General features: G+C 42.9%; 5 protein-coding genes across 18 annotated transcripts in view; 2 read left to right on the plus strand and 3 right to left on the minus strand.

The window, feature by feature from the left end:
• Window positions 1-612: 612 nt before the first annotated feature.
• Window positions 613-5,466, minus strand: LOC6536284. Its single transcript, XM_002096834.4, is given in 4 exon segments — window positions 613-2,565; window positions 2,568-2,639; window positions 2,641-4,033; window positions 4,722-5,466. Coding segments are annotated over 3 exon segments (951 nt in total). The 5' UTR covers window positions 3,472-4,033; window positions 4,722-5,466; the 3' UTR covers window positions 613-2,517.
• Window positions 5,467-6,683: 1,217 nt separating this feature from the next.
• On the plus strand, window positions 6,684-7,616 carry LOC6536285 (vasotab). The gene is made up of 3 exons (XM_002096835.3): window positions 6,684-6,842; window positions 7,216-7,413; window positions 7,471-7,616. The coding sequence occupies exons 1-3, from the start codon at window positions 6,815-6,817 to the stop codon at window positions 7,527-7,529; spliced, it is 285 nt and encodes a 94-aa protein (XP_002096871.1). The 5' UTR covers window positions 6,684-6,814; the 3' UTR covers window positions 7,530-7,616.
• LOC6536286 (iron-sulfur cluster assembly scaffold protein IscU) lies at window positions 7,602-8,972 on the minus strand. Its single transcript, XM_002096836.3, has 4 exons — window positions 8,767-8,972; window positions 8,143-8,586; window positions 8,046-8,086; window positions 7,602-7,822 (listed from the first exon to the last, which is right to left on the minus strand). Exons 1-2 carry the CDS (start codon window positions 8,851-8,853, stop codon window positions 8,209-8,211), a joined length of 465 nt encoding a protein of 154 aa, XP_002096872.1. The 5' UTR covers window positions 8,854-8,972; the 3' UTR covers window positions 7,602-7,822; window positions 8,046-8,086; window positions 8,143-8,208.
• A 244-nt stretch (window positions 8,973-9,216) lies between these two features.
• On the plus strand, window positions 9,217-12,122 carry LOC6536287 (armadillo-like helical domain-containing protein 3). Of its 2 annotated transcripts, none has more exons than XM_002096837.4 (5): window positions 9,217-9,413; window positions 9,492-9,693; window positions 9,756-10,212; window positions 10,413-11,368; window positions 11,423-12,122. In XM_002096837.4, the coding sequence occupies exons 1-5, from the start codon at window positions 9,360-9,362 to the stop codon at window positions 11,875-11,877; spliced, it is 2,124 nt and encodes a 707-aa protein (XP_002096873.1). In that variant the 5' UTR covers window positions 9,217-9,359; the 3' UTR covers window positions 11,878-12,122. The 2 variants fall into 2 exon arrangements, with proteins under 2 accessions (XP_002096873.1, XP_015047629.1); XM_015192143.3 differs by having other exon boundaries at window positions 9,759-10,212.
• A 284-nt stretch (window positions 12,123-12,406) lies between these two features.
• Window positions 12,407-18,869, minus strand: part of LOC6536288 (tight junction protein ZO-1) — an 86,429-nt gene continuing 79,966 nt past the window's right edge. For 7 of the 13 annotated variants that reach the window (XM_015192155.3, XM_002096838.4, XM_015192149.3 and 4 more), the window contains 5 exons: window positions 17,729-17,969; window positions 17,363-17,654; window positions 17,150-17,282; window positions 13,849-16,031; window positions 12,407-13,289 (listed from right to left, as the gene is read on the minus strand). In XM_015192155.3, coding sequence (XP_015047641.1) covers window positions 13,066-13,289; window positions 13,849-16,031; window positions 17,150-17,282; window positions 17,363-17,654; window positions 17,729-17,969 — 3,073 coding nt within the window. In that variant the 3' untranslated portion in view covers window positions 12,407-13,065. Of the gene's footprint in view, window positions 13,290-13,848; window positions 16,032-17,145; window positions 17,283-17,362; window positions 17,655-17,728; window positions 17,970-18,211; window positions 18,741-18,869 lie in introns of those variants that run through there. The other 6 variants (XM_015192156.3, XM_039375834.2, XM_039375835.2 and 3 more) reach the window with 4 other exon arrangements.

Here is an 18,869-nt window from a genome sequence, read left to right on the forward strand (position 1 = left end):
TCGCACGGAGAGCTCCGCGAGCGATCTTGTTTCGGGCTCCCAACTTTGAAATGGAAATTAATTTGTACTGATTGGTGTTGAAGAAGTCAGCGGGCCGGAACGTTTGTGCCCACAAGTCCAAGGCAGAGCAGGCGAGTCTGGGGCTGTTTTGGTCTGTTTTAAATGGTTTTCTCTTTTTTTGAATTTTACAAATAGGCGTTGTATCTATCCTGCTTCAATGACATCTAAGCTGTTCTCTGCTTAAACTGACGTCCAGTAAGTAACAAACGTTATGCTTACACTTAAAAAAAAATGCAAAATTCTGCGCGACAAGTTTTGAGTTCTTCTCTGTGGGGTGTGTAGTGTGTACTTCGTATGGGGCGGGGGGAAATGGGGGTGAGCTGGGGATTCCCCGAGCACTGCTCGAGTGACCCTTACTCGGTTCAATACTCTAAGTAGTGGGTATGTGGATGGGGTGTACTTGTAGTGTAACTTGAAGATACAAGCTTTAAAGCTACCAATATATGACAACTTGCTCAGTAAACCTAAACAGTACTTGACTTTTTTGGCTTTTCAACATTTTTAAAACTATCATCGAGTGTTTTGTTATAGTTTCATATCTTTTCATCTCTCTTTCTCGTTTCATAATTTAGCTGGTTCAGGAAGTTAAACAATATGCGTAAACAAAACTCAAGTGCGTTCTTATTTCTGGGGTTTTCCTCTATCAATTACGTTTTGGGGTTCTTTTTGTTTTTGGCTTATCACTTCGGTGCCAATTCAGTTGGCAAAAACACATAACAAAACTCACGCTGCCTCTTTCTACGCAAAATACAAATAACTTTGGATTGGCTGGGGATCGGGAAGTGTGGGAGGGGGTGTAGCTTAAATAATTTACATACATATTAATGTTAACAATTAATAAGTAATGCTAATAATGAAAATAAGGTACTGGGTTCAAGTGTTTCAGTATTGAGCATCAACGAATAGTTTACATAAAGTAGTTTCATTTCTTCCTCATCTCGCGATATCTATATCTTTTCCTCTCTCGTAAAGCCATCGCTTTTGGGGATTGCAACTTATATAGTTTTTAGTTGTTTTCACAATTGTTTCCGCTCGGCGCAAGATCAAACATATTTTGGAATAAATAAAATCTTGCTTGCGCCAATTGCGTGCTAACACATTTACAAGTGCTCATCTTATGATGATCTTATTCTTATTGTTTATCGATTTCTCGTTTTTAGAAAATTTTATTTGAACATTTTAGCGTTGTTCCCTTCTATGTACAATTCAAGAATGTTTAAATTAGAATTTTTTAAAGCCATTTTGCAATTACACATTAAGAATAATTAAACATGTTCGCAGTTCGCATATGTAGCTCAGTTTTTTTGGGCAATTGCTTCTCTCTCGCGCGACGTAAAACTAAAAGTAATGGAAGTATCTAGGTTGGTCAAAATTACAATACAATAGTGGATCAATTTATCTTAAGGTAGAGGAGAGTTACAGATGTTGATTTGCTTTTCATAGGCAAGTTGAATGCATTTTGCGCTGCGGCTCTGCTGCTGCTCTGCTGCGGCGGCTGCGTTGAGTTGTTGTCGTTGAGTTTTTGTTTGAATTAGTCTTTGTGATTTGGTGGGTATACGATTTATAGTAGTTGCATTATTATTATTATCAGTTAGTAGGTATTATCGTGTCTCTTGAATATACTCTGATAGCTTTTGCTGCCCTTTGCATTTATTCTTTATCAACATTTAAGGTACGTTGCACATTTTGTCCGCTTTTCGGGGGATAAACATAAACTGTACGTTATGTTGCGCTTCTAGCGTCCATTTTTGAATTACTCATAAATATTATTATATTTATAATTTTACTTATTAATTAATTTTCAAGTCTATTTGCGTATCACGTTTAAAACAATGTTCAGTTGTGAAGTATCCGTTGTTAGACATATAAAGTTCTCCTTCCTCTGCTCGGTTTTTCCTCCGTTTAGTTTAAGTCCTCTTTCCATTTGGTTTTCCTTCTATTTTAGCCAGGCTTCCATTGGGTGTTGTACTGGTTGCAGTTTGTCGATTGGCTGTCTCAATAAAGTTTGCGCATTGAAGTTGACAGTGGAGATTGTGGGTTTGTCTATATAGAGGGGAATTTTGCATCTTTTTCGCTGTGTTTATTTGTTCTCATTGTCGTTGTTGATGTTCATTTGTCGGTCGGTTGTGTGAGGACAGTTGTTTGTGTGTTTGTAGTCTGTTTACTTTCAGTTTTCCTTGAAACAGTTTTTCTTTTCTCCCTTTATAGCTTCTCAAATTGGTTTAATTGTTTTATGATACACACTTGAGATCACAAACATTACTCTTGTTTTTTTTTGTTTTTGTTTAAAAAAGTTCAAATTTCCAGTTGAAATGTTTTCGCTTTTTTTGTAAAGGTTTTTTCATTTTCCATTTTTTGTTTTATGTTTTTGTTAATTTTTTTTTGTTGGTTTTATGTTCATTTCGATTTTTTTGCAACTCATTGACGGGTTCGGGGTCCACCGGGTGTTCTAGCCATTCATGTCGGTCCTCCAGATCCATCTTCAGATCCAGCTCTAGATCCAGATACTCTTCCTGCCTCCCTGCTCCAGACACTGATCCTCCAGCACCAGTGTGGTTACGACTGCACATTGAGCAGCAGCTTCAGGTTGTGCGTGTCGAAGTCATCGAGGAGATTCCGCTTCGAGCGGCCCGTCTGCATCGGCACCTGGAACTTGGGCATCGACGGCATCGTCATGGGAAGCTTACCCTCCGACCTGGACAGTGTCCAGTGCTGGGGAGGCTTGGGCAGCGCCGTTGGAGCTGGTGCATCGAAGCACTTGCTGCCCGCGAAATGCGTCAGTGCGGTGGGTATGAGTGGGTGCTGCTGCTGCTGCATCTGGTGCTGAGGCGATATCTTTCCGCCCAACGAGGGGCTCTTCCTCTGCTTGCGAGCCGATCCTCCGACGATTCCCGGCGAGAAGCCTCCACCCAAAATGGTGGCCGGTGACTGTCGCACCTGCATAGCTCCCTGGGGCGAACGACCTCCTCCGTTTCTCCGGTTGTTGTTGGCAAAGAAGAAGCCTCCACCGCCCTGCTGCTGCTGCGGCGACTGGCGCTGCTGCGACTGCTGATGCTTGCTCTTGGATCCGGTCGACTGGGATTGGGACTGGAGTTGCCGCTGCCTCTGGTTGGGGGGCGTGGCAAGGGCGGATAGACCCAGGCCAAGACCGAGACTCGTGGGCGAGGAGCTCAGGAAAGGGGCGTTATTTGTACTGCTGGCAATACTGTTGGAATGTGCAGTTACCAAGGGCGTTGCTGGTGCGGATGCGGATACGGATGTGGGGGAGACGGGTGCGGATGTGGGCGAGGGGGTGGATGAGTTGGATGCGGAGGTCGCTGATGCTGCTCCCTTTTTTAATCGTATGGACTTGGTGGCCGATGCGGTTGTCATTCTGATGTTGTTCCTAACGCTATTGTGCGAGTATGTCATAGTAATTTCGTCGCTTTACGATCTCTGGATCGATATCTCTGCTCTGCTCTCCTCTTCTCTTAATCTCTCTGGATCACTTTCCTCTTATTAAAATTTCTGCTGTTTTGCCTTTTTGTTTTTGGTTAATTCGCTAAATTAATGCTTAACGTTAAATATCACACGCACTTAAATCAATTCTTTATAAATCGAAACCAAACGCCTTCTGCTTCTGCTACTATTGCTATTGAGATGTTGATCTAGCTGCGCCGCTCTGTTTTCTTTGGTTGCTGATAGTCGCCGAAGTTGAGATGACCTCCAAAATGGAAACGAAAAGGGCGACGGGCGGCCGAGCACGTAGCTGCTTTTCCACTTCTCCTGGTTCTGGGTCTCGCCTTTATGTTTTATGTACAGCTGCTGTTTACTTTACTTTATTTAGTTTTACTTGTAACGTTATGTATTGTTTATCAGTCTGTTGATTTATCTCTTTTACTCCGGTTAAGCTATCCTTAGCTATAATTTCGCAAACTCTTCTCTGTTCTTCGCTGATTCAACTGCTGCTTTCGCATTCCAAGCCGTGCTGATCCTGTTTTTTTGGAGAAAAGAGAAAGAAACCATTGAAAAATTGAAGCGTCACATGTTGGGTTATGTTAAGTAAGTCCTATTTCTTATAAAATCAGCCATCAAACCATATTAAATACAAAAGCCTAACAAAATGATGGTAAACTAGCGAAAAAGCTATTTAGATTGTTAAAATATATTCTGAAGTGAAAATGTCTATATATAAATTTAGGTTTAGTAAAAAAAAGGTAGTTGTGTACATATTCATTTGGGGGAAAACCTCATTATACATCTGAATACCTTTTTTTACCTGTGTACGAAATGTAACGTTTCAAAGGTAAAACAAAGCAGTTATATTTCGATGGCCGTGTGTGTGTGTGTATAATAAGAAACGGGAACCCAAAAAGGGGAAATAAGACATGTAACGATTACATTTCCAGGTAGCAACAACCTGTAACGTAGTGCTAACTACGTAACGGCTGCATTATCGTCCCTGCGTTTGAGTGTGTGCTGTCTGTGTGTGCTATTTACGTCAACAAAAGGTGTTTGTTTGGCTATTCAAGCAAACTTGGGACGTCAGAGGGACGGACCCACATGTACACACATTTGTACATATGTACATTTATTTTGCGAGAATACCTGAATTAATGAATCAACACACACACACGCATACATGCACACACGCAGCGATAACCAACACAATTGCGACTTACTTTTTTGCCGTAGACCTTCTCACACCAACGAGCGTGCGTGCGTGTGTGTGTCGCAGTTTTCTCAGCCACTTCGTTATACAGATTCCGATATTTCGACAAGCGTTATATACAAAATGGGTTGAGTTTGGGTTAAAAGTTGCCTTGATCTAGATGTTTCACTTTAAAATGTTGCGGGAATTGGTTTGTTTTGCGTTTTTTTTATGCTCTTTAATTCGGATTTTATATGGGGTTATATGTGTATGTGTTCGCAGCTGTGTATATACGTGTGTGTGTGTATTGTAAAATCACTTTCAAAATGGCGACGGGCTGGCTTCGTATTTATATATTTATATATATATAGATGTAATTCCGCTTAAAGCTTTCTCTTCACTTACAGACAAAGGCTCAAAAAAATCACACTTTCAACTGATTCTGATTCGGATTTTGTTAAACTCTTATGTACACCACCGTCTATTGCGCAGCGTTTATTTCGAATTCGATTTCCGTTATTTTCGCTCGCCAAGTACTTCACTTTAGTGTGTGCTTTTCTGTAGCCTCACTCGTTGTACTTCGACGCGTATTAAAATATTAAACTTTACACAAATATTTGATTTATATCACTTAACTTAGGACATTTACAATATGCGTTACATATATATTTATTTTTGTAGCAGAAATTTTAATCGATATCTTTATCTTCTTCGCTTATGCTTGTTCTTTGCGCATCGGTACGCTTGCCTCGAATTTTCCACCATGACTCACACAATCGCACGGCTGCGCGGGCTTATATACGCCCGATGGCCGCCGACGCAGGGTACATATATTTGTATTTATCGACCAATTATTGGGCAACTCTGGGTTCGTGACATGGCTGGCCCAGCGAATACTCAAATCGACTTAAGGCCTGTTCAGACCTGCGGCGACTGCGATTAGGAAATTAATGAACATTTTTTTTTAGAAAACCATTGTTTTTACTTCACATAGTAAATGTTTTGGATCATGGGAAATACTGTTAAAAGGTGGAAATAAATGAAATCTCGCTACCTGCAATCGATTGCTACCTACTAGAGTTGTCACATCTGCCGTTTGAGATACAAAGTGCGCGGTATATTTGAAATTGATTATGAAACGACAGCTGGCCTTTTGGAGCTGCATTATGCCTAAGTCCGGACTAACAAATAAAATATTCGTTTTTTTTTAAGTATATCATTGTATAATAAAGTCTATGTATACAATCAAAAGTTTTAGTGCACGTAAAATGAGAGCGTCACGTTTGCAATTGAAAATTAAGGCATTAAAACACGAAATTGACCCAATTAAAGATTGCCATCTTCTCCATATTGGGTATACTATCTTAATTTTAATGGTTTAAGCTCAACTTGAATGCAACGCCCTTGCCATTTTATTGTTTTAGGCATTTTGTGTTACACAATCTTTTTAACGCAGAATATAATAATAAAATGCCTGCTACTAGGTACATATATACTGCACGAATTCAAAACATTAGAAATTAGACACAAATTTTTTGTTCCGCGTTAAAAAGTGCCCGATGGGGTATTATGACATATATTTTTCAGGATGTCATCGTGGGATGCCCCGTTAAGTGGATAAGTAAAATGAAATAAAATAATATGATGAGAACCGCTTACAACCGGCGACGCGTGTCACTCAAAACCCGCCCGTGCTCAGATCCAGCCTGATCAAACCCATTATCTATCCAAATTGCTGCGACAGCATCATCATTATCATCTCGTTGACCCACCATTGTTATCCCCCGACGGGGTACCCATATAAACAAGTGCACTTTATGTTTACTTGCCTGTTTTTAATACACATCAATCCGCGATTGTGTGGGTTGAGGTGAGAGATACGATTCCTATAGTACTCACATACATATATACTATATGTGTCGCCGGTTTGTCCATCTATATATTCTGCAGCTGTATCTGTGCTGGTTTTCTATTGTTCATGAGCCGGGCTTTGTATATAAAGGTGATCAATCTCGCAGTCTAAAATTCAGTTCACTTCAAACGCGACTCGAAGCCGGTTTTTGCGAAAGTCGAACCTTTTTTATTCTACTTGTGATTTCGTGGAAATTTTGATTGTTATTCAAAATGCGTTTCGCTCTGTTTGCTTTTCTAGGTACATAATAACATTTGTTCCTTTTATTATCTACAAAAAGTAAAAAAGGGTGTAACATAGGGATCAAAAATAAAATATAAATTGAAGAAAATTATACATCTTTGGATTGATACAAGCCACTTAAATTGTACAATTGAAAAGTGCAAAAGTAATCAGATATCCATTAAGACCAAAAACCCAAAAGAATGATCTCACTGACAGAATTGTGTTGTGATTTACAAAATTAAAATTAACTTTGAAAGGAGAAGTAATTAAATTTGTAAAGTAGCAATACATTTTATTCTAGTTTTTGTTTAAACATATTAGTGTAAGCACTTCCAACTTGAATCTGAGCGGCCTTAACATAGCCATCTTATTTTTTAAACTCATTCAGCGCTCTGCTTGCTGGCATTCGTCCTGGCTACTCCGGCCAAGGACACCAAGAAGCCGGCCACCAACAGCTGCCAGCGAAACTGCGGTGAAGTCTACGAGCCCGTTTGCGCCAAAGCCAAAAACAGCAGCAAGGAGCGTCTCATCACCTTTGGCAGCCCGTGCGTCATGGCCAACTACAACTGCCAGCACGCCGACGATCGTAAGAGATCCTCCGCAATATCCCTACGGAATGAAATATGATTTTATCCATTCACAGCATTCGAGCAGAAGTCCAAGGGAGAGTGCGGTGGCGGAGTGAGCGTTCGTCTTTCTTAAGAACTGGAAGTCCAATTTCAACAACTTTTACAATTGAACATCTTTCACTAATGGTGCAATAAAATATTCATGTATTTTTTATTCCAACGGGAACGTTTTATTTGTTTTCGAAGCAAGCTTGTATTTCGCATAACAGAATAAAAAATTTAATTAGCTCTCGGGATTACTTAGAATTTCCCTTTAAAATACACACGTGCATATGCATTCATACAAGATCAGTTCCAGCTATCCTTTAGTATCAATGAAATTGTTTTCTAAACTCCTATGCACTTATCAGCAGTCACGCGGCCAATCTGCAATCGAAATCAAAGCGTTAATCAGTTGGCACGAGTATTATTGTTATTATTGCAGTAAAAGCGAGTTAAGAGCAACTAGCCAATTGGCAATAAAGGGAGATTGTCATACATAGAAATACCAAATCACCCTATTTTCTTTTATCACATTTTAAGTTATTTATATTATAAACAAATAGTTCCTCTTAACCGCCATTCACTGTACTAACACCATTTGACTCACCACTCACAGAGCTCTAGCGAACAATAATCGCATACTACGACCTAATGCCAAGTAATATATAGTATATGGTATTGTATTGTATTGTATGGTAGAGTACTTATAGTTGTTTTTAGTAGTTGTTCAGAGATACGCTCCACTACATTCACAGATTCCGTTCCGCGCCTCAGTTGGCCACCTTCTTCTGCTGCTTGACCTTGTAGTCAGCCAGGGCCGCCTTGATGGCATCCTCGGCCAGCATGGAGCAGTGCAGCTTGACGGGCGGCAGACGGAGCTCCTTGGCGATGTCCGTGTTCTTCAGCTTTCCGGCCTCGTCAATGGACTTTCCCTTAACCCACTCGGTGGCCAGGGAACTGCTGGCAATGGCCGATCCGCAGCCAAAGGTCTTGAACTTGGCGTCTATTATCTTGCCGTTCTCGTCCACCTTGATCTGCAGTTTCATCACATCGCCGCAGGCGGGAGCTCCGACCAGGCCGGTACCCACTGTAGCATCCTTCTTGTCCAGAGACCCAACGTTGCGCGGGTTTTCGTAGTGTTCAACGACCTGTGCGTGGAAATAGGTGGGTTAGTCACTTGGGGGTTCTGCTTATCGCGCTTATCACTGTGCGTGCCGCCTGAAACGCTGTCTATCAGAACGACAACAAAGTCGTTTCTTATCTATATTATACAGCTTCTAGATATTACGAAAGAACCTTCCGCGCGGCAATTCCGAGTCCAAACTTACATTTTCATGATACAATGCCACCGGGACACTCTGCACGCGCTTCAGCTGCGAACGCAGCAACCGGGAGGAGTTTCGCACCAGGGACATATTTAAGAAGTATTTGTCAAGTAAATTTATCAATTTATTGAACAATTGTTGTGAAATTCGAAGAGAACGGAAAAACACAGGCAACTGCGTGTTAGAAACAGCTGTTGGACAGTGTGCCCGTTCTAGGTCAGATGTGAAAGGCCAGCAAATGTCGTTGTCGATATGTTATCGATTTTCAACAGATTTCTTATATTATTATTTACCCCTTCTAAATAATAATTTACTCTTTCTAAGAAAAAACAAAGTACGGCCCATCAAATTACTTATAATAAAAATAAATAATACAAGTAAAGATTAATAAAGAAAGTGCCCTCTTGCATTTGAAATTACACTCTGAGTTGGCAGCTTCTCAGGTATTTCGATCACTCACTCCTATGGTCACTCCCCAATCACAAAGTTTACTATTGCCCACCCACAATTTCTGCCAACTTCCGATATATTTTTACAGCAGCAGACTATGAGTTTCTGAAACCAGTCCCCTAGGTCAATAATATCCATATCCAGTCATGACCTCACGCAAGCGAAGTGGCAGCGGCTCCACCAAGCGGCCCAAGGAGAAGGTTCGCCGGAGCACCGGATTTGTCGAGCTCCGCCCTTGATGATTTGTGATTTGCCTGACTAATTGAACTCTATTGCAGGTGGTCTACATATACGAGCTGTTGTGCCGGGGCGAGGATCCTAGCAGCGAGAGTCCCGAGTTCTGGAACGAGTTCTTCCTGCTGCAGCCGAACTTCGAGGCACTGGAGAATGAGATTGGCAAACTCAACAACGAGCAGCTGCAGCTGGTGAAACCGAATCTAAACACCCTCTTCCAGAGGTGCATAGAAATGCTTGACACGGGTAGACCAGTTAGACATGTTAATATATACCTCAAGCCATCTATAATCCTTGATTTCCCCCAGAAGATCATCCCAAGCGCCTGTGCAACAGTCTACAAACGCTATGCTCCATGTTCTACGGGATCTTTAAAAAATCTAACGCAGATCCCACGTTTAACATATTAAACGAGATCTTCGGCCACGAGAAGATGGACGAATGGCTGAAGCTACTCATGCAGTACTGCAATCGCATCCTCCTGGGTGATGTGCCCGAGAACGCTCGCTTTATGTGCCTCAAACTGCTCCAGGTTCTGGTCACGGGAACGGATAACGTCAACCAGAACTCCCTCTTCGAGCACCTGATGATGCACAGCATGTTCGACGCCTTTGTCCGGCTACTCAGCGATCCCACGTTCCGCAGTCAGCATGGACACGACATCGTTATCCTACTTACGATTCTGGTCAACTATCGCAAGCATGAAGCCACGAATCCCTATGTGGTGCAGCTCTCCATACTCGCTGATGAGCTGGCTTTAAATGGGTAAGTCCATCTAGTCAATGCTTGAATTTGTGTACTTTTCTCGGAAACCTCTATAATGAATGTTAATCAAATACTTAAACTATTGAATCACCAAGTTCTTTTATGTGCAGCAGCTGGTGACTGACGTCATCAAGCAGATAACTTGCCACGAGCTCGCATGTCTTATTTCGATAGTAACCCAAACTTTATCTTCATTCCAGCTACGGCCAAATGATATCGCAATCGCTAATTGACTTCTGTCGCCAGTACATTCAGAGTCTTAACAATGTGCAATCCTCTTCCTGGTTTTCGTCGCTGTCGAATATCGTGGGCAACATGTTTGTGTCGGATGAAGGATGCGAACGGGTGCAGCAGATCAAGGCGAATAATGGCCTTTTGCTTGCCCTATATGAGGCAGTGCACCTGAATCGGAACTTCATCACAACTCTGGCTCACACACAGGCAGAGTCCAGTGCCCCGCCCTCGCCCAGTAATACCTTGAGTTTGGCCCAACCTGTGCCGGATTTATCCAATGCACCCATCATTGATATTACACAGTATCCCACCAATCTGCTGGTGGCCGTATTTCAGTACTGTTCCATTGTGATGCAGGACAATAAGAACGAGTCGAGCATTGCTAATCTGAAGCTGTGTTTCCTCATCCTCACCTGCATTTCAGAGGACCAGTATGCCAACTCGATGATGCACGACAGCAACCTTACCTTCAAGGTTATGCTGCATCGGGCGCAAATGCGTCATCGCAAGCTGAATGTGGATCGGGTAGGCAAATCTCAGCCATTGGCAGCCACTTTACTGGACCTCCTGGTAGAGTTCATTGTATCGCATTTGATGAAAAAGTTCCCGATGGAGTTGTATCTGCTGTGCATTGGTGTTATCCATCGAATCTTGTGCTACCAAAAGCGATGTAGAGTGCGCCTCAACTATCCGTGGAAGGAACTTTGGTCGGCTCTAATTGGCCTTCTGCGGTTTTTGGTCAACCAAGAACAGACACTGGTGAAAAAGTGCAACATATTCCATTTGTCGCTACAGGTGGTGAATATATTTAATCTGTTCATAACGTACGGTGATACTTTCCTGGCCACAACAAATAGCTATGATGAGCTCTACTACGAACTGAACCGCGAAGAAAAGGTATTTACGGAAATACATGCCATGGGTAAGAATGATAAGATTCTATCTGTAAAAACAAAACTAACCATATTCAATTTAGTTCTTCGCTATACAACGATGCCGGACTGCGAATACAAAGACGATGTAATCAAACTCTTAAACGCTTTGGTTAATATCCTGGCCATTGTTAAACACTTCCAGAACAAGATCAAGGAATGGCTGGCAGAGCAAGGCCTCTCAACGCCCACGGAGGAGCAGATACTCGATGTGGTGCGCAAGAACTACGATCTGACGCTCAAACTGCAGGACTCCCTGGATCAATACGAACGTTACACAGAAACGCCGCTGCACACCAACTTTTTTAAACTGATGGTTCGCGACGTTGTCAATGATACGCGCAAGCACATTTACGGCTATGTGAAGGAGGCCGTATCTGTTATTCCGGACCAGGAAATACTCCTCACCTCCTCTATGACATCCGTTTCGGCCGGTACAGCCACTCCGGCTTCAGCAACAGCAGTGCCAGAAGCAAAAGCGTTGCCTTCTTTTGCTTAGTTTTGTAATTGTATTTTAATATAAATCAAATCTCTGGATGCGTAAACTCGATGTAATCTATAAGATTTAAAGTGCTTTGCGAGACTTTATAGCTAAAACAGTGCACTTAAAGCAAAAACATATTCTGTGCAAGTTTTTTACATAAGTATACAAAATATATAAATATTACGTGTATATAAAATCAAACACAATCACCTCCTTACCACTCCTATTTTCTATTAAAGCATGCCGAATGAGTAAACTTACCTGGCAATTTTTTTGAGCTGTTTAAATGTTAGTTTGGAAAAGTCGCCACCTAATCTTTGTTGAAAACTATTTTAAAGGTAGCACCGGATTTCAAAAAAGGATATTTCATTCAAAGCAAATTTTCACGCTGGCCCAACTAGTCCAATTTCTTACATATCTACTTTTACATTTTCAATTTCGTATACTACTTTCGTAAACTCTTCCTGTGCGATTCGTCACTACGTGGTATGTCGTCCACAGTGACAAATTCGCATTGATTTGCAAAATGATTTAGACAGTGTGATTATTATTGTTGCTCTTTTATTTATTCCCAAACTTTCCACGTGTGTATAATCTTTAATTCAAAAATGCGTATAAATATTTGTAAAGTATTTCTTCTGGTTATACAGGCGTGTGTATTGGCTCTAAGAATATCGCTACGATTTATAAATGGTATATGTTTAACTTTAGCATGCAATATTTGCACGCATTTAACAATTGAATGCATTAAAATTGATCATGGGTCGAAGCAGTATGCGAATATCTAATAAAATGTCAAATATATCATTTAAAATGCGTTAAAGATATGAATACATTTAAAATACATAAGAATTGGATGATTTAAAATATACAAAATAATTTGTGTATGAAATTAAATTCTAGTCGCTTTATACAAGTATCCATTGCATTCGATTGATTAATTTCTAGCTCGATATAATAGTTCAGAGGCAGAGCCAAACGATCACTTAAAGGCACAATTAACAGACAATATCGAATTAAATTAATAATATTATATAAGCAATGCCTATATATACCTCTTTGCTGAGCTCATTTCGTTTGCCCTGGAACTGCGGCCCTAAGGTTACATATATGATAGTACGGATAGTACGGATCTATTTACAATTTCGCATATCGTTCAAGTTGGCTGGTGAATGGTAGGAGTAGTGCTATGAATCTTAATGATTAGAAGTGATCCACCTTGACGGAGACCGTGTGGGCGGCGGCATTGCTGGGCAGGTCGATGTTGTCCCACTCGGTGTGCAGGTTCTTCTCGCTATCGGTCGCCTTGAGGGCCAGTCCCAGTGATGCAGTTCGTCCGGCGCAGTGCGGTATATTGAGTGTAACCGGTACCAGGAACTCAAGGCCCTGCGGCCCGCACATCACCAGCGGTGACAGCATTGTCTCACCTACGAAGGCAAACAACAAGGCCATTAGTAAGAGAAATAAATCATTTCCTGGGGTTTTCTAAATGAAATTATAGTTGTGTTTAATAGAGTGTGGTAAGTCGTGTAGGGTTACAGGCATAGACTCCATTCGGTTGAAAACACAAACGAATCGTGCAAGCTTATAAAGTCTTCGGATAGAAAATTGAAAGTATTTTAGGGGTATAGAGGTAAGAAATAATGCAGCTTTTTCCTAAGAAGTAAGTACAGAGTGTTCAGTATAGATGTAGGTTTCACTAAAAATGTATATGATATTACATGCAAAAAGCAAACTACAAGTTAGTATACATAGCACTAAATCTAAAACTAATGTTTAGACTACATCAAATCACCAGCCACCATTAATAAAGGTTAAGTACGTAAGTCATAATGTTAAATAAGAAAAACACAAGACAATGCTGTAATAAAAACAAAATCAAAGAACATGTGTTTAATTTCAAAAAAGGTTTGTGGTAGTGGCGGTGGTTTTGGTGGATGGATACAATACGAAGTAGAGTGGGTTTTTGTGTTAAGTGGGACCAACCATTTTCCATGTCCAGCGGAGGACCGCCGACGGCTTGTCCCATTCGCGGATCGCTCACTGTGAAGTAGATCTCTTGTCGTACTCCGGCCGGAATGGCACCCGGTGGGATTTGTAGTGAGACGTGCCACAGCTTATCCGCCAGAGTGCCGCCATTGGAGTCAAAGAATCCGCGTGAGGTGCTGGGCTCACGGGGCAGAGTGGGGAAGGGTCCGTTGGCCGGAGGTTGGTTATTTACGGGTCCGGCGATGGGCAGTGACATGCTGCTACTAAACGGCGTACTGGTGGCATTTGGTGGGCCCACTGGCAAGCTGGCTTGAGATGTGTACTGGGTTTCGATGGAGGTGCAGCTATCGCCCATTGGGGAACTCGGAGGAGGTGCCGTTCGCTTTAGGATATTTGAAATGTGGAAGGGAGCTCGACCGGATCGCGGGGTTGGCGGTTGAACAGGACCTGGAGGAGGAGCCAAGGGAGAAACCTTATCGGCTGCTTCGAATACGTCATCCGACTCATTCTGTGCTTGTTCCACCATTCCCTCGTTGTGTAGATTATTTTCAATGGCCGTTGGAAGCTCTGTCTGATCCACAGAGCTCTCAGCGGGATCATTCTGATCCTGAACCTCCTCCTCTTGGTCGTCATCATCTACCTCATTCTGCACAAGGGGAGCTCTCGCTGGATTTTCTATCACCGTGTCCGAAGATTTCTGCAAGTCCGAACGACTCAAGGTCGAGTCTTCCACCTGTTCTTCCGGTTGAGCGTTAATCTCCACCTGAATCTGCTCGGTTTTGCACTCCTTTTCCTTCTTTTCATCGGTTTCATTTTCTCGCGACTGCAGGATGCTCTCTTCCCGGGTCTCATAGATAGGAGCCGGTCGGCCCATATCCCTTTTGGACACATAGATCGGTTCCGCCATGCTGTCCAGGGCTTCCCGTCTAGTCTGATAGATCTGATCCCTCAGTTGTGCCCGCGTTTTCAGAGCACTTTCCTTGGCCTCCCGGCGACTCTGGTATATGGCCTCCGGGTTGGAGGCCTCCGACTGGCTGCTGCTGCTCTGGGGACTAAACTCTCGCTCCATATCCCTCTTGCCCTGGCTAATCCTCTCCTGCATTTCGCGTTTTGATTGGTACAGATGATTCCTCTGCATTTCACGCTGCATTTCGCGACGGGACTGGTAGAGGGGCTCCTCCTCAGTTTGCTCATTGGCAGCGCCCGGATAGAATCTCCTACGGGTCATCACCTCGGAACTGGGCGCCCTTCGCTGATCGGGCAGCATGTAGGCTCCGTTGCGGGTCTGGTAGATCTCTTGCGGATCCTGCTCATAACCAGGACTGATCATGGGCCGCCTGGGCGGTCCCGGATTTCCTCCTCGATCCGCAGTGGTGGTGCTGTGCCGCCTCACAATTCTCCTTCCATTTCTTCCGCCAGAAGCTGCAGCAGCCTCTGCTTGTCTTCGTTCGAGATCGATGCACGCTCGATTCGCATAGAGATCATATTGGTCATAGCCGTAACCATTGTCCTGGTTATGTGGCATTCTAGGCACTGTGTTGCCGATATTCCCATAGATATCCTCACCCTCCAGATTCTGGTAGGTGCTGTTCATCATCTCCTGCTGCTGCGACGTGTAGTGACCACCCCTTTGATAGTAAGCCTCTTGCGGGTGAGGTTGCATCATGCCTTGCCCGCCATGGGCACGCTCCTCAAAGCCAGCTGGATAGGTTGGATACTCATCCGGATAGTAGGGTCTTTGCACACCCCTCTCCAGCATCGACTGCTGGCGTCTAAGTCCCTTCGGTTTCCTCTCCGGTTCCACCATGCTGTTCATCCTCCTCAGGGGCCGCGTACTCTTAAGCAGCGCATTCTTTAGAGCCACCAGTGGGCTCTTTAACACCGATTTCTTCTTCTTATGTGGTGGCAGTGGCGGTGGACCCATCTCCATGCCATGTTCATCGTAATACTGCTGCTGGTGATGCTGGGGATGCTGGGGATATTGCTGGCGCGGCTGACTATGTCCCCTAGACGTTCCATAGTGGCCGTAGTAATTGGGATCTTGGGTGTGCGGAGGTCGCTCGTGGGGATAACGAGGAGCAGAGCGGGATCGCTGCATATGGTGCCCTTGGGATGGGTGGGCGGCAGGGGGTGGCATGTTATAGTAATCATCGTATCGCTCATCGTACGGCTCCATTTCGCTAAAGATTTGTTATATGATTCGAGATTTGTGTATGCAATTAGCAAGGAGTTTTCAGTGTATTCGAAGAAATTGAATTTTTAATTCTGGGTTTTTATGCAGTTAAAATTTTTTATTAGAAAAGTTCACCAGAATATGTTGTCATTCGAGGCGATAGATTTCATTTAAATAAGGGAGGTAGAAATATTCGTTTAATCGTCTAACTGGCAATTTATTCCTGCAAAACTTTCGCTTAAGACACACAAGAAGCGCACACGTCAAATATATTCATAATTTATAGTAAATACTTTGCATATTAACCAAAACTGTAGAATAAACACCATTTACCAAAGTTTTAAACTTTATATTAAAGTAGTTTGTTAGTTATCGTTTTTAATTAAAAGGCTCATTTTACCCAAAACCATAGTTAGATTCAAGATTAACTTTCAAATACCCGAGAAATGTATTGAGAGTAGTTATATATTGAAAGAACCAGCTAAAAGCATGATCATATTCAAAATAGTATTACGAGTTTGAGTTTCAGTTTGAGAATAGAGAAATGTGGATACGAATCTGTACTGTAAACTAAAATAGCAAGTAGAAGTTAACCCGAAAAATGTTTTATTTCCGTTTTCATTTTGTATGTGCGTGAAGCGCTCAACTCAGAAACCTTAGCTTTCGTTGTTTTTGCAAATTTTGTTAAGCTTTAATTTATGGTTTGGTTAATAATTTTGGTTATTGCAAAATACAATAATTATTAAATTTATGTAATATATGCGATCTGTTTTCGTTGTGCGTTTTTCGTGAAATTTTGCATCGAATAATTTGTAATGACCATCAACCGCATGAAAGTATGAATAGATTGGCATAATGATTGACTGATTGATTGATTGATTGGCTGATTGTTTTGGCTGACTGAATGTTTGATATTTGATATAAAGTACAAAAATGGCATTGAACAAGAATATAAAACATTTTTCGTTAACACAAATGTTGAAAATTGGGGGGAATCAATAAGAGTTCTGTATGTTTATCGTGTGTTTGATTTCTTTTTCGTTTTACTTGTGGAAAGGAAGACATCCTTTTGGGAGAGCAATGGATTTAATCAGGGAGCTACGGGTATCTGACGGATGGACTCACCTCATGTTGTGATGGTGCCCGGCGGTTGCTCCGATTTGCGGTTTACGATACAGTTCGAAGGCCGAACCACGCTGCTCCCGACTTCCGGCCAAGTCCAGGGCATGACGTTCGGGCGTGTGGGGCGGTAGGTTTCCTATGGGTAGCATTATGTTAGATATAATGGGGATTCATGGCTTAGAAGACTGAACCCCTTAGGATGGGGGTACCACACACCTATTGGCGGTGGCATGCCGCGATGTGGTGCTATATAGGGTCCTGTGCCGCTGCCTCCGTTGTAGTGATGGCCATTCCCATTGTAGCCATTGGCCTGCGGATAGGGTTGAGGTGGTGGCGCCTGTCCATAGGTGCCATTACTTCCGCCGTAGGTGGGCTGCTGCTGCTGCGGCGGCGGTGCCTGCATGTGGCCATTGCTGGGTGAACCGGGAGTCGCCTGCTGGCCGTAGTGATGATGCGAAGGCGTTGGTGGATAATAGAAGCCATTTGGAGAACGTGGCGAGCCAGAGTCCTGAAATTTAGGAAGTTTACGATGAGTGGAAGGTCTAAGAAAGCGAGGATTGGATGTCGAAGGATAAAACTTACCCCATTCTCCCAAGGAGTGGTGCCACCGCTGCCACTGCTGCCACCACTTTGCACCGGTGGCCTATAGTTTTTGGGCTTGGGTGGCGGCACCGGCTTGAAGGGTCCACTGCCATTGCTGCTGGGCGTTCCACTGCCATTCATCTGGCTTTGGCCGTTGCTCACATTCGGCGGAGGAACCACTCCATGTGGCGCTGTCTTCGGCAGCTTTGTGTAATCCGCTTGTGAGACGGAGTTGTTCCGACTGGTGGTTCGTTGATTCATATGGTTTAGGGGATGTTGGATTGCGTGATATAAAATGCGTTATGGGTGGCAGTGGTTTTGGGTGTGTGAGATTGAGTTTTGTTTTGGGGACAAACAGTTGATGATGGCGAGCACAATACATAAGCAAAAAAGAGAAAAAGTTTATGTAATTATAAGGACATGTGTGGTAAAAATATGATAAATATTTATGGTGCTTAGACGGCATACAAAAATCTGGGGCAATCAGGTTTCTATCAGTATCGTTTATTGCACTTTGGGTTGGAGCTCTCGAAAGAGTTTACTATTTACATGGTCGAAGGTTTCAATACAGATCATTGAGAACACTAAAGACTTTAACCATCAACTTGAAGGTAAAAGGTGAAATAAGAACAAAGTGTTTTAAGTGGACAAAGTATGTACTAAGGGAATGTTTCCAGTGCAGTATCGCATACAAAAAGTCGTAGTTAATCTATAAAATAAGTTCGATTTCGAGTTCGTTGCTTAGACGAGTGTATCGTAGGCCGAGGCACTGGACATCAGTGCTGGAGGTGGCAGTGGTGCCATCAGGGCATGCAGACGTGGTGCAGCAATGGGTCGGCGATCGAAGCCGCCGGTGGAGAGGCGGAGCAGCTGCTGCTGCGTCAGCTGGAGGCCGCAGGACATGTGAAGGGGCAAGGACGAGGGCGTAGGTGAGAGCGACAACGAGGACGAAGGTGAGAGCGAGTGCATCATATGCAAGTGCTGCAAATGGGGCGCATGTAAATGATAGCGTCTATTGGGCCAGGGACACATTTAGATACAAATTATTCAGAACGATACAAAGGAATATTTACGACACAGTCGATACAGAGGCATGCGAGTGAGTTGACACAATAACGACGGCGCAGGAGAAAAAGAAAGT

Source organism: Drosophila yakuba, chromosome 3R (genome assembly GCF_016746365.2).
Source record: "Drosophila yakuba strain Tai18E2 chromosome 3R, Prin_Dyak_Tai18E2_2.1, whole genome shotgun sequence".
Lineage (NCBI taxonomy): Eukaryota > Metazoa > Arthropoda > Insecta > Diptera > Drosophilidae > Drosophila > Drosophila yakuba.

What these genes read in the sequence shown, in the direction of transcription:
- LOC6536285 (XM_002096835.3), top strand. Translation starts at nt 6,815, where the DNA reads ATGCGTTTCGCTCTGTTTGCTTTTCTAG. An exon ending in CGCTCTGTTTGCTTTTCTAG is followed by an intron (nt 6,843 to 7,215) that starts GTACATAATAAC and finishes AAACTCATTCAG; the next exon opens with CGCTCTGCTTGCTGGCATTC. An exon ending in CTGCCAGCACGCCGACGATC is followed by an intron (nt 7,414 to 7,470) that starts GTAAGAGATCCT and finishes ATCCATTCACAG; the next exon opens with CATTCGAGCAGAAGTCCAAG.
- LOC6536286 (XM_002096836.3), bottom strand. Translation starts at nt 8,853, where the DNA reads ATGTCCCTGGTGCGAAACTCCTCCCGGTTGCTGCGTTCGCAGCTGAAG. An exon ending in TGGCATTGTATCATGAAAAT is followed by an intron (nt 8,587 to 8,766) that starts GTAAGTTTGGAC and finishes TTCCACGCACAG; the next exon opens with GTCGTTGAACACTACGAAAA.
- LOC6536287 (XM_002096837.4), top strand. Translation starts at nt 9,360, where the DNA reads ATGACCTCACGCAAGCGAAGTGGCAGCGGCTCCACCAAGCGGCCCAAG. An exon ending in CCAAGCGGCCCAAGGAGAAG is followed by an intron (nt 9,414 to 9,491) that starts GTTCGCCGGAGC and finishes ACTCTATTGCAG; the next exon opens with GTGGTCTACATATACGAGCT. An exon ending in GATGAGCTGGCTTTAAATGG is followed by an intron (nt 10,213 to 10,412) that starts GTAAGTCCATCT and finishes TCTTCATTCCAG; the next exon opens with CTACGGCCAAATGATATCGC.